Source organism: Sinocyclocheilus grahami, unplaced genomic scaffold (genome assembly GCF_001515645.1).
Source record: "Sinocyclocheilus grahami isolate Dianchi unplaced genomic scaffold, SAMN03320097.WGS_v1.1 scaffold573.1, whole genome shotgun sequence".
NCBI lineage: Eukaryota > Metazoa > Chordata > Actinopteri > Cypriniformes > Cyprinidae > Sinocyclocheilus > Sinocyclocheilus grahami.
The window spans coordinates 56103-68507 of NW_015505752.1; the positions used below are offsets into that span (position 1 = coordinate 56103).

Here is a 12405-nt window from a genome sequence, read left to right on the forward strand (position 1 = left end):
GTGATATCACAAATCCCGGAAAATATGCTTTGTAGTCCAAACGAGGTGTTCGTTGTAGTTTTTTAAAAAGTGATTTCTGTTGAATAAAATATCTCCTTTTGAAGTGGACTTTGAGCTTTGTAACTTTGCAGATCGTTTTTATGCTCAAACAGCAACATTACAGACTAACTAAAGTTGAAAAAGTGAAAAAGCATAATAGGACCCCTTTAAAATTTCTTCATTGTTGCAGTCCGTGAGCAGGTTAGAAAATCTGTCATTACCTCTAAGGGTTTTGGAGAGATGGCTCCAGTTCTCCTGATCAGTTTTGGAGAGCGTGGGAAGGGCTGGGTAACTTGTGTCCCCGAACGAGCCTCGGTAACTAGACAGAAGGAACTGATTTCCTCTGATAAAGACCTAAAGTCTTTCTCTGCCATCTCTCCAAGTTCTCTGAGCTAATGGGAGTTGATGTGCAGAAAAATCATAAATATCACTTTAGTAGTTTTTAGTGATCATAACTCTGTCATGTACAGTTGCATTATCTAATGATGGAATGCAAAATGCAAAAAGTACAATGTTCTAAATTAGCTTGTTTTCTCAGAGGACATGAAAATGAGTTCATTCTGACTTCCTGCTAATGCACAAAATGTGCATTACTTTAGCCTTTACTAGAACACACTGAATGCCAAAAGTTGCATTTATATCTGCGTAGCCCAAAGCAAGGAACTGAACATTTGAAACGTAATCACACTTTTGAGCAGCCTGAACTTAAGGCTTATGCATTGACGTTGGCACATTATCAAGTTACACAGCTCTTGAAGTGCTTTAAAAAGTTTGATACTGGCTATATCTTAATGAGAATGTAAATTAGTTGTGTTCTTTGTCACTGAAATATGCAATAAAATAAGCAATAAAATGACTTACCTAAAAGACTGATAAGAGAGTAAGTGAATGCATTTGGTTGTCGTCCTCCCGCAAGCACTTTTATGTTCGTCTGTGGAATGTGTTGAAAAAGGTGTGTAGCCCCTTTTAACAAGCCAAAGCCTGCTGCATATGCATATGTGTGTGTGTGTGCACACTTTTGCAGGGTTTTATAACTGACAGGATTATCTCTGCTCAATTCCAGACTTGTTGACCTGCAGGGTTTGGAAATAGCAGCAGATTGTGGTTTTTATTTAGCTTTTCTGAAATGCATGTTGACACTTGCATTAAATGCATTTTGCAGCCATCAACCTCTTTGTTTTTCTGCCCTGTAGGTACTGCCAGTTTTACGGACAGGATGAGTTCTGCCGCTATAATATGTTCAACCATCACTTTTTTGATGATGAGGTAAAAAACAAACCTCCTTTGATGTCAAATGTGGTCACTGTAATACATTCTGATAAGTCAAGATGCGCTGTTGTGCAGGAAGCGGTCATGTTTTTTCAAGGCTTTCTGCATGAGGAGGGAGGAGCCAAGGTAGTCATGGTAACAGACCCCCCATTTGGAGGCCTAGTGAAGCCACTAGCCAACAGTTTCTCAGATGTCAATCACCTGGAAAAATCAGAATAAAGGTATGAGGAACGGCATGCATGATTTATTTTGATTGAACCTTTTTTATTTTTGTTTTGCAAAAGCTTGTACTTGTGCATGTTTTACTTTCAAACATACTGCATTATTAAATGTTGTTTTCAACAGTTTACCCAAAAATGAAAATTCAGCCATTATCTACTCACCCTCGATTTGATTTCTTTTTTGTTTTTTCCCCCTTCTTCTTCAGTGGAAGATAAAAGTAGAATTGTTTTGGTTGATCTCACAAAAAGCTATCATATGGCTAAATTTGACTTGAACCACTTTTAAGTTACTTTTATGGTATTTTTGCATACTTTTTGAAACTTGAAACCTTCAGTTTCCTCCCGTTCATTGTAATTGCATAGAAAGGAGAGACCAGCACAATTTCTCTGAATTTCTCTTTTTATATTCCATGGAAGAAATTTGGAATGGCATGAGGGCATATCATTCTTATCTGTTGTTGTTGATCTTTAGTAAGCAATGCAGCTGCGATGCCAATGATTTGGATCTCCCCGTACTTCTTTGAGTCCCGTATCCTTGAGTATTTTCCCTCCTTCTCTATGCTGGATTACCAGGTATTATAGGAATATTGTGTTAATGTTAATAAATATAATGATATATTTACAGGGTTTAATAGTCCAGTGTTATTCTTCGTTCTCAGGTTGATTATGATAACCACCCTCTATATAAACACGGAAAGACGGGCCGTAAGCAGTTACCTGTTCGACTATTCACCAGTCTGAGCCCTCAAAGATATCATTCTACCAGAGGAAGAATGGTTACAGGTGCACAAAAAAAACACCATGCAATCTGAGCTTGTTTTGGTCCAGAAGAGATACATAAAAAGTTTTTTTTTTTTGTAGATTTCTTTAAAGGGTTTTTTGAGGGAGAACCAATTAAAAATACAGATTTCGATTGCATTGAGGGTTAAACATGCACTTAATCATTTTATTTTGGAGTGTAATTTGTTATAAATGCTGTTATTAACTGCTTTGAGGGGGTTTAATAATTACCACTAATATTTTTTTCAATCCTTCTCAGATTTTGCAGTGTTTGTGAGATGTACAGGTGCATCTCAATAAATTAGAATGCCGTGGAAAAGTTCATTTATTTCAGTAATTCAACTCAAATTGTGAAACTCGTGTATTAAATAAATTCAGTGCACACAGACTGAAGTAGTTTAAGTCTTTGGTTCTTTTAATTGTGATGATTTTGGCTCACATTTAACAAAAACCCACCAATTCACTATCTCAACAAACTAGAATACTTCATAAGACCAAAAAAAATATTTTTTTGTGAATTGTTGGCCTTCTGGAAAATATGTTAATTTACTGTACATGTACTCAATACTTGGTAGGGGCTCCTTTTGCTTTAATTACTGCCTCAATTCGGCGTGGCATGGAGGCGATCAGCCTGTGGCACTGCTCAGGTGTAATGGAAGCCCAGGTTGCTTTGATAGCGGCCTTCAGGTCATCTGCATTGTTGGGTCTGGTGTCTCTCATTTTCCTCTTGACAATACCCCATAGATTCTCTATGGGGTTCAGGTTTGGTGAGTTTGCTGGCCAATCAAGCACACCAACACCATGGTCATTTAACCAGCTTTTGGTACATTTGGCAGTGTGGGCAGGTGCCAAGTCCTGCTGGAAAATGAAATCAGCATCTTAAAAAAGCTGGTCAGCAGAAGGAAGCATGAAGCGCTCTAAAATGTCTTGGTAGATGGTTGCGTTGACTGTGGACTTCAGAAACACAGTGGACCAAAGTCTTCTTTTCAGATGAAAGTACATTTTGCATTTCATTTGGAAAATCAAGGTCCCAGAGTCTGGAGGAAGAGTGGAGAGGCACAGAAACCATGTTGCTTGAAGTCCAGTGTGAAGTTTCCACAGTCAGTGATGATTTGTGCTGCCATGTCATCTGCTGGTGTTGGTCCATTAAATGTGAGCCAAAATCATCACAATTAAAAGAACCAAAGACTTAAACTACTTCAGTCTGTGTGCACTGAATTTATTTAATACACGAGTTTCACAATTTGAGTTGAATTACTGAAATAAATTAACTTTTCCACAACATTCTAATTTATTGAGATGCACCTGTACGTGTCGGCTGCAAACAAACACTGTCCAAAGTGTGACACATGCCCATCGAAGGTAAATGCTGTTGTCTAAGTCAGTGTATGGAATAGGAGTAGCTTAACTGACATTTCCCTATTTATCTCACAGGATGGGTGAGAATGGAGGCACTGTGATGAATGTGGACAGTGTGTGAAACCTTGTAAGCAAATCTGAATTAATTTAAACTGTTCCTCATGTGGTCACTGTGCTCTCCCTGATCACCCTTGTGGTCCGAGCCAAACTGGCTGTTTCAACTGTGGCAGCCAAAAACACAAACATAGAGCCTGTCCTAAGAAATACAAGAAACGGTGAGTTTACCGTTTACAAAAAAAAAAAAAAAAAGTTACTTGAATTAAAAACGTTTACTGAAACATAATATTTAAAAAACTAACTTATTTCCGCTAGTTCCCAGGGCAGCATTTCCCATTTTAATTACTTTAACTTGATGTACTAAAATAACTCAAACTGAAATAAAAATGTAAAACTATATTGACACAAAAAAAACTAATGAAATGACAAAAACACAACAAAATTACTAAAATATAAAACTAATTTAAAAAATAGAAATTTAAAATATGACAACTATAATAGTATCTCTAGACATTCAGAATAATCAGTCGATGCTATACTGACTATACTGTAGTAACATGTAACATCTACATAACACCTAATTTATTGATTTCTGCACTCATGCAAACTGGTTTTTAAAGTATACTTAATATTAATATAATTCTCTTGAACATTTTGCCAACAGAATGATTGTACCGGGTGGTCGTGGTGCTCCAGGCCTGTTGAAACACATTTCTGGCAAATCCTCAACTAAGAACAAGAGGAGAAGAACAGTTACATGATCTCGCTCGCAGTGCATTACAAGAACGATGGTTTTGTAGCTGCTGAAATTTGCATCATAATCACAAAGTGAGATCATAAAGTGTCAAACGACCAACTGGTGTTAAACCTAGATGTATACAAGAAGGTTGTTGTGTATGTACAGCCACAGTTGTCTTTTTGCATCCTGTTTTTGTCACAAGCTCATCCTACATTAGAACTTTCTCAGTACAATTGACACGTTGTCTGAACAAACCTCATCCACGGTCTGGAGTAACATTTCAAAGAAGCTTTGTTCCAGCTTATGTGGCTCAAACAGTGACCATCTGTGGATAAAACCTTTGAATACAACTACTGTATTACTGGAATGGATGTCATTTTTGTATTTTTCAAAAATGACAAACAGATTTCTTGTTAAAGATATCATTTTTAATATATTTAAAGAAACTGATCCCCAGAAAGCATGTCATACTTCCTGTTTTCAAAAACATTAAAGGAACAATTTATTGCCAGTTTTCAAAAAATATTGTGATTTATAATCTATGAGCTTTAACACAAACAAACCAAGCATTTGGCTTGAATTTAAAATAGTCTTTTGGTTGATAATCACCAGTAATTATGGATTCAGCCAAAATCAAGTGATGCTCAGCGCCTAGTTTAAGTTTTAAGCTTAGTGTTATTAAAAAGAAAGAAACGCCAACATTGGCTTCAAGCCTGTCCCATCAATGCAGATTTACATAAATCACCTGACACATTTGTTAAGGTTTTACAACACCAGAAATTCAAGTTATTAAAAATAGAATATTAAAACGAATAAATCATAATCCATAAAGTGTTAAACAACCGCACAGTACTTATGCCTCATATTCTGCGATGCTTCATAACCCATTAAGCTGCCAATAATGTTTAATACTTCACATGAGTCTTTTTAGAGTCTGCCGCGGTTTGCTTTTATATGGTGTCGAGCCATGTAATGCTGCTCCAATAGTGGTTAAATTCACAGTTTAGGTAACAAGGGAAATTGTAGTTCAACATTCAGAAATTCTAAAGTTATTAGATATTTACATTTACAACTCCGTAAGGCTCTTCAGAATCGTGATTTTCGCTACACAAAATAGCTAAACAATTTATACAATTGTCTATAAATTAACATACATAATGTTTTCCATCTTTAAGTCAGGCCCATTTCTCTGAACTGTCCTTATGTAGTTGGTGGAGGCACCTGTCAGTCATCTATCCTTCCATGGCGTACAGAAAAGGCAATGAGTCGTTTGTACATAGCACTGAGGAGAACAACTGCAGCTAGTACTATGCCACATATGACACTGAAGGTCCATCGGGGTCCCAGGATGGTGTAGACGTGAGAGACAAACACAGGCCCGAGGGTCCTCGCACCACTTCCTGATGCTGTCAGCCAGCCCATGTAAACCCCCTGAGGTCACACACAATTGGGGAATGGAATAAATAACATTAATTTAATTAATCATCATGTTACTTTAATTTGAGATCTGAAATTTCAAAAGAGAAAAGTGTTTTACCTGTGGTTTGGGGCCCAGTATCTTGGAGTATAAAGTGTAGGACATTACGTTGCATGTTGGATAACCCACTCCAATCAGGATGTCAGAGGTAATGTACTGTGCGAGATGAATTACAGGGGTAAACAAGCACCAGGTCTGTTCAGACGGGCATCCAGTGGGCTCCAGAGAAGTGTTTGAGGGTGGGGTGGGTGCCAGTCGTATTGTTGGCAGAGTGTTATTCTGAATGTCTGTTTATGGGGATAATATTAGTTTAATACACACACATTTAAGCTGTAATATACTGTACATTAGCATTCAAATGTATGGGGTTGGTAAAATTATTGTATGTATCACTTATGCTCACAAAGGATTTTATTTCATTAAAAATACAAATAGCTGTTTCATATTTGATTATATATATATATATATATATATAATTGCTAAGTTTTCAGCAGCCATTACGTCGGTCTTCAGTGTCACATGATCCTTCAGAAATCTTTCTAATATGCTGATATGGTGCTCAAGAAACATTTTTTATCAATCTTGAAAACAGTTGTGCTGCTTAATATTATTTTCAAAACATAAAAAACATTCATAAACATTTATTTAAAATAGAAATCTTGGTTAAACTTTATTTTAAGTTGCTCCTCAGTTACAGTGTTATTATACATTGAAGTACTAAGTAATATATATATATATATACATATTACATACTTTATACAATACTTACCATATTGTTAGGTTTAGGAATAGGGTTTGGTTTAGTTGCATGTAATCATGCATAATTTACTGTTATTACTACAGTAAGTAAATGTAACAAGGACACTGTAAAATAAAGTGTCACTTTACTGGCACTTTTGAGTTTAATGCATCCTTGCTGAATAAGAAGTATGTCTTTAAAAACCTTTTGAACAGTAGTGTATATTGCTATTTTAATAAAATAAAATAAAACTGCACCAGATATCTCACCTGCCCACTGTATTTTAGGATACTGATTTCCCCATGGCAACAAGATAAAGAAACCTGCAAATATGAGAATCAAGCCTCCAAGCAGCAGTGGCCTATCTCCTACCCTGAAAATAAACCCAAAACCAAAACAGAAATTATTTTATCTGAGAGCAATGAGGAAGTCAAGTGTTCAAAAACTGCTAACGTCCATTATATAGGTGTTGGGTACAGAAGAAAAAAATGCAACTGACATGAAGTTTTCCTAAGATGACCTGCCGTAAGACTAAAACAATCAGAGGTTTTATGGCTAGTCATCTACAATGAGATGTTGATGTGTCAGATTGAAGTAAAAAAGCAGGTCTAAATGTTCAGGGTTCTTCAAAACATATAAAATAGATGAGATGATATTGCAATTGAGAAATATAGTCTAGCAGGAAAAATATGGTCCCATGTACCCACTTGGTTTTGATTGTGCTTTCATTGCAAAGATATTGAAAAAAACAACCCCCCACCCAGCGGGGTCACTTTTGATGAGGTGGAGATTGATGATGATCAGTGAAACAGTTTTGATGACTTTTGCTTTCAATTAGCTGGTATTATCAGATTGCCAATCTATGCCACTTGGAGTGATTGCCATCCATTTAACAACCTTGCAATTGACTTAAGAGAAAAAGCTAGTTTCATTTGGCTAATGCAGAAAACTCTTGCGAAACAAAAAAGCAAAAGTGATATTGTTATGACCCTAAAATGTGATTTTGCCTTTCCATTTGATTCCTGGTGTCAGAATTATATGAAAAAGTGGGTTCATTTGTCTTTGTATGTGTGGTTCAGGAGTTATGAAAATCTGCATTTTTCGCCACTCACATTGAAATCAATTCAAGATGGCCGTCAAACGAACCCCGTGGGACATTTGTTGACCTCGGCAACATCAAAAATTCTTAACTAGACACCATTAGGGTCCCAAAAAATCAGGTTACAAAAAACTGGCAAGCAGGTACATGGGAACGTATTTTTCCTGCTAGATTAATGTCGGGAAAACAAATCCAATGACCAAAATCAAAATGACATAAACTAAGCTATTCAAATGTCAAATCTTAAACGGTTTTTACCGTGCTGAGACCACTTTTACCACCAGGAAGACGAGGATGGACTCAAAGCCAATGGCAGCCAATATGATACCGTTGTAAAAAACGGCTTCTTTTCTTGTCCACGCAAACATGTCCATTGATAGAGGAGTAGATATACTGCAGGCGACAAAAAATACACGTGAATTTGAACTGATTACTAGATAAACTTTTAAAAATTAGTCTAGATGAAAGTATCACCACTTACGTTTCAAACACAGCAAACATGAAGAGAATAACAAAGAAAAGGACATTAGATGTGAACACTGCAATCTGGTCGATATCACCTTCTACCTCAGGAGCCACATCCACTCGCTCTAAACGCAGAAAGACAAAGCACTGTGTAAAATCATTTGAATTATTGCGTGAATTATTATAAAACAGACTGTACAGGGACACCATTGTAATGCAACAGTACACTGCTTAAGTATTTAAACAGTAAAATAAATATCTTTACCTTCTGGGGTGTAGTTAATTGCACAGATAAGCTGTCCATGGTCATCCACAAAGTGCTCCCTAAATAATTTTAAACATTTTTATTCTATGTATTGCTCAATTCAACAACAGTCAAATAATGTAAGCTTTAGGTCAGACCTGAAATAAAACACTCAAATGTATATGTATTTATATGCTATCATATAACTATTGTTCAGCTGCCAAATGCTGCAAAATACTGAGGTTAAATAATTACCTCAAGACTAATATAACCAGCAGAATGTTAATGACCCCGAAGCAGGCTGCCAACAGAGCTGGAGCGGTGTACATATTAACCCGAAGCTGGATGACATTCACACTGACGCCAGTCTCTCCAAAGAATGACAAAGCAGCCTGCAGAGCTGAGAAATTATTACAGTCAACATCTTTTAATGTCAATGATCCCTATTAAATTATATTTTAAAAAATCACTATCGAACAAAGTTGGGAACAATTACTGTTCTTACAGACCAATTTCCCTTCAAATGCATTCTGCAACTAACATGATTTGATTGCCTACACACAAACCTGGGCCAAGTATAAAGCCGAGAGCTTGACAGGCGCTCAGATTAGCCATTGCACTGGTTCTCTCCTTCAGGGAAGTGGCACCAGCCACATAAGACCTCACAACTGCTACATTACCTACAGGACAGGATAAAGGACCTTAACAATGCAAATAAATAAAGTACTTTACTTCGTGCTTGATAATAATGGTTAATAATTAAATTAATAAATAAAATAATAATTGCATTTGCATCTGCTACAGTTTTGTACAAGAAATTTTCTGAATATTACATTATATTGGATTGCTAATCATAGTAGTATTAATTTATTTAAAGTATATAACATAAAAATGTATTAAGTTTGGGGTTGTAAGATTTTTTAAAGAAGTCTCTTATGTTCACCTATGCTGCAACTACTTGATCAAAAATAGAGGAAAAATAGTAATACGTGACCCTGGACCACAAAACCAGTGTCAATTTTTTGAAATTGAGATTTATACATCATCTGAAAGCTGAATAAATAAGCTTTTCATTGATGTAAAGGTTTGTTAGGATAGGACAATATTTGGCTGAGATACAACTATTTGAATATCTGGAATCTGAGGGTGCAAAAAATCAAAATACTGAGAAAATCGCCTTTAAAGTTGTCCTTAGCAATGCATATTACTAATCAAAAATTAAGTTTGAATATATTTACGATAGGAAATTTACTAAATATCTTCATGGAACATGATCTTTACTTAACATCCTAATGATTTTTGGCATAAAAGAAAAATCTATTCTTTTGACCCATACAATGTATTTTTGGCTATTGCTACAAATATACCAGTGCAACTTAAGATTGGTTTTGTGCTCAAGGGTCACATATTATAAAATAGTTATAAAATGCAAAATAACGGTTTTCTGTTTTAATATATTTTAAAATGCCATTTATTCCTGTGATGGCAAAGCTGAATTTTCAGCAGCCATTACTTCAGTCTTCAATGCCACATGGTCCTTCAGACATCATTTTAATACACTGATTTATTTTTGTGGATTTTTTTGTAACATTACAAAATGTTACAATCTTTACTGTCACTTTTGATCAACTTAATGCATCTTTGCTAAATAAAAGTATTAATTTCTTTCTCTAAAAAAAATCTTACTGACCTCAATTTTTGAGATACGTGTATTTAAGTTTACCTGCTCCAATGCCCACAAATGTACGAGCCAAAAGCATGTGAATTTTGTTGTATGAGGGAGGTAGGTAGACATAGGTGTAGTAAATGTTAGCCGAGACATTGATGAATATAGAGCAGACTAGAGGCTCTCGCCGAGGCCTGTGATTGGACCACAATCCAAAGAGGGGTGAGGCCACCATCTGACCCAAACTATATGCAGCAACCACCCATCCCAAGAAACTGGCATCTGCACTTTCATCAATCTAAAAAAAGACAAATAGAGCATGATTGATGGACTTAAAAGACAGTCACAGACTAACAGGGCTTGAAAAAGGACTGTGCAACTGTGAAAAAATATTTAGGCATTCTGATTCAAGTGACCCGATCAGAATAAATCAACAGATATTTACGTTTCGCACTACAGTTGGCTACTTTTCATGCCTTTAATCAACAGAGCAAGCGTGAAAAAACTTGTACTCAGCTCAACAGAGGACTATACAGTGCGTGCATAATTATTATGCAACTGCAAGTTGATATTCTGGTCATATTTTTTTCCCCAAGCACATTTTACCAATTCCAAACCACATCAATCTTAATAACTACTATTCATTTTGTCTTTAACAATTTATAAATTATATATAATTGTCTATGAAGGATGGAAGTGAAAAACGCCTTATATTCAGGTGTGCATAATTATTACGCAGGTTTTCTTTTACAGATCAAATTGAAAAGAATTTTAACTCAGACTGAAAAGTCAAAAATTATTAAATGGCCATGAGAAGGATGCAATACTAGAAATTGCAAAGTTAAGGCGTGACCATTGGAGAGCAAAATGCCCATTGGGTCAGCAGGGTCAGACAAAACTGCTGAAGAAGAAGAAGACACACATTAACTGCAAAAGAATTAAGGTGAAGAATTAGGTGTGAAACCATCAGGAACCCTTTAGTCTCCTCATGGCCATTTAATGATTTTTGACTTTTCAGTCTGAGTTAAATCTCTTTTTTTGGCTCATTTTTAGAGCCTGATCGATATGGGTTTTTTGGGGGCTCATGCCGATACCGATATTAGGGAGTAAAAAAATATATCGGTCGATATTCTTTATGTGTAGGCTATATTATAGTACAGTATAGTCAAAAGTTTTATTTGCAATGATAACTTAAATGTGGTGATCAAACACTTATAATGATGTGACAAACATAGGCCTATGTAATGAAGGCAGGGTATTAAACAATTTAACAATAAACTTTATTATTCAAAATCAGTCTGACATCAGTGCACTTAACAGTCAACTTAACTTCACTTATTATAAAAAACTTAAATAACACAAATAGAACAAAATATATAACTTGAATTAAGAAATTAAACAAGGTAACTGTGTAAGGCAAGCAAGCTACTGCCAAACCCACAGGGGCAGGTTTATGCAGGAAGCACAGCTTTTCCAAATGTAAACATCTAAAATGAATAAATAATAATAATTAATAATATTTTTTTCACAAACTCTGTGTTGTGTATTTTCTCGTAATCAAATGAACATGCAGAACATTCGTATTTAAATCGTCTTTTTGCAGTTTAATATTCACAGTCTATATGCACTGACCTGTTTTTTAGACAAATTCCATGAAATTCGCGTTATACAGTAAATTCCGTTTTTATGACTGGATTCCGTTTCTAAGTCATGCTTAACTTAGGGTACCATACTTTGCACAGAATTGATAGAATTGCGATACTAATAAACGTTCACTTCACTCAAATCTCAAATGCACAGAATACAATTTGTTCCTGTAAATCAAACAGGTAGAACATACTTCTAGAAACACAAGGTCATGGGTTTGATTCCCAAGGAACGCATCAACTAATAAAATGTATCGCCTGAGTACAATGTAATATAGAGTGTGTAAATGTAAATACACTTACATTCTTCAGATATGGCCATATGGAGGTGATGACAATCGTAAAACCTAAGAAAAAACATTGCAATTACTAATACATATTACACGCATTTACTTTGTACTATACAAACAATGCAACTACCATTAATTTATCTACTACTAACTATAATATAATTGTAAATTGCAACAGCTGGTACAGACAGATTCCTTCTTGCTACACCTTTACTATTTTTTACGAGGTTCAAAGGCATACAATGTTGAATTGAACTGCACAGTGTACAATTAGTAGCCTGTCCTGACACTGGACAAACATCTTGCAGGTTACAG

At 35.5% G+C, this 12405-nt stretch overlaps 2 protein-coding genes and 1 pseudogene across 2 annotated transcripts in view; 1 reads left to right on the forward strand and 2 right to left on the reverse strand.

The window, feature by feature from the left end:
* The window catches only part of LOC107556571 (tripartite motif-containing protein 14-like), a 4455-nt gene extending 3484 nt beyond the window's left edge, over window positions 1–971 (reverse strand). The window contains exons 1-2 of the mRNA XM_016239709.1: window positions 901–971; window positions 259–431 (exon numbers count right to left, since the gene is read on the reverse strand). Coding sequence (XP_016095195.1) covers window positions 259–413 — 155 coding nt within the window. The 5' untranslated portion in view covers window positions 414–431; window positions 901–971. The remainder of the gene's footprint in view (window positions 1–258; window positions 432–900) is intronic.
* LOC107556558 (zinc finger CCHC domain-containing protein 4-like) overlaps window positions 1–4915 on the forward strand; it is a 21040-nt pseudogene extending 16125 nt beyond the window's left edge.
* Window positions 4916–4922: 7 nt separating this feature from the next.
* LOC107556570 (major facilitator superfamily domain-containing protein 8) lies at window positions 4923–12142 on the reverse strand. Its single transcript, XM_016239708.1, has 10 exons — window positions 12104–12142; window positions 10212–10452; window positions 9055–9168; window positions 8744–8888; window positions 8510–8568; window positions 8261–8369; window positions 8038–8172; window positions 6950–7053; window positions 6002–6228; window positions 4923–5895 (listed from the first exon to the last, which is right to left on the reverse strand). Exons 2-10 carry the CDS (start codon window positions 10387–10389, stop codon window positions 5689–5691), a joined length of 1278 nt encoding a protein of 425 aa, XP_016095194.1. The 5' UTR covers window positions 10390–10452; window positions 12104–12142; the 3' UTR covers window positions 4923–5688.
* Between the last annotated feature and the right edge of the window lie 263 nt (window positions 12143–12405).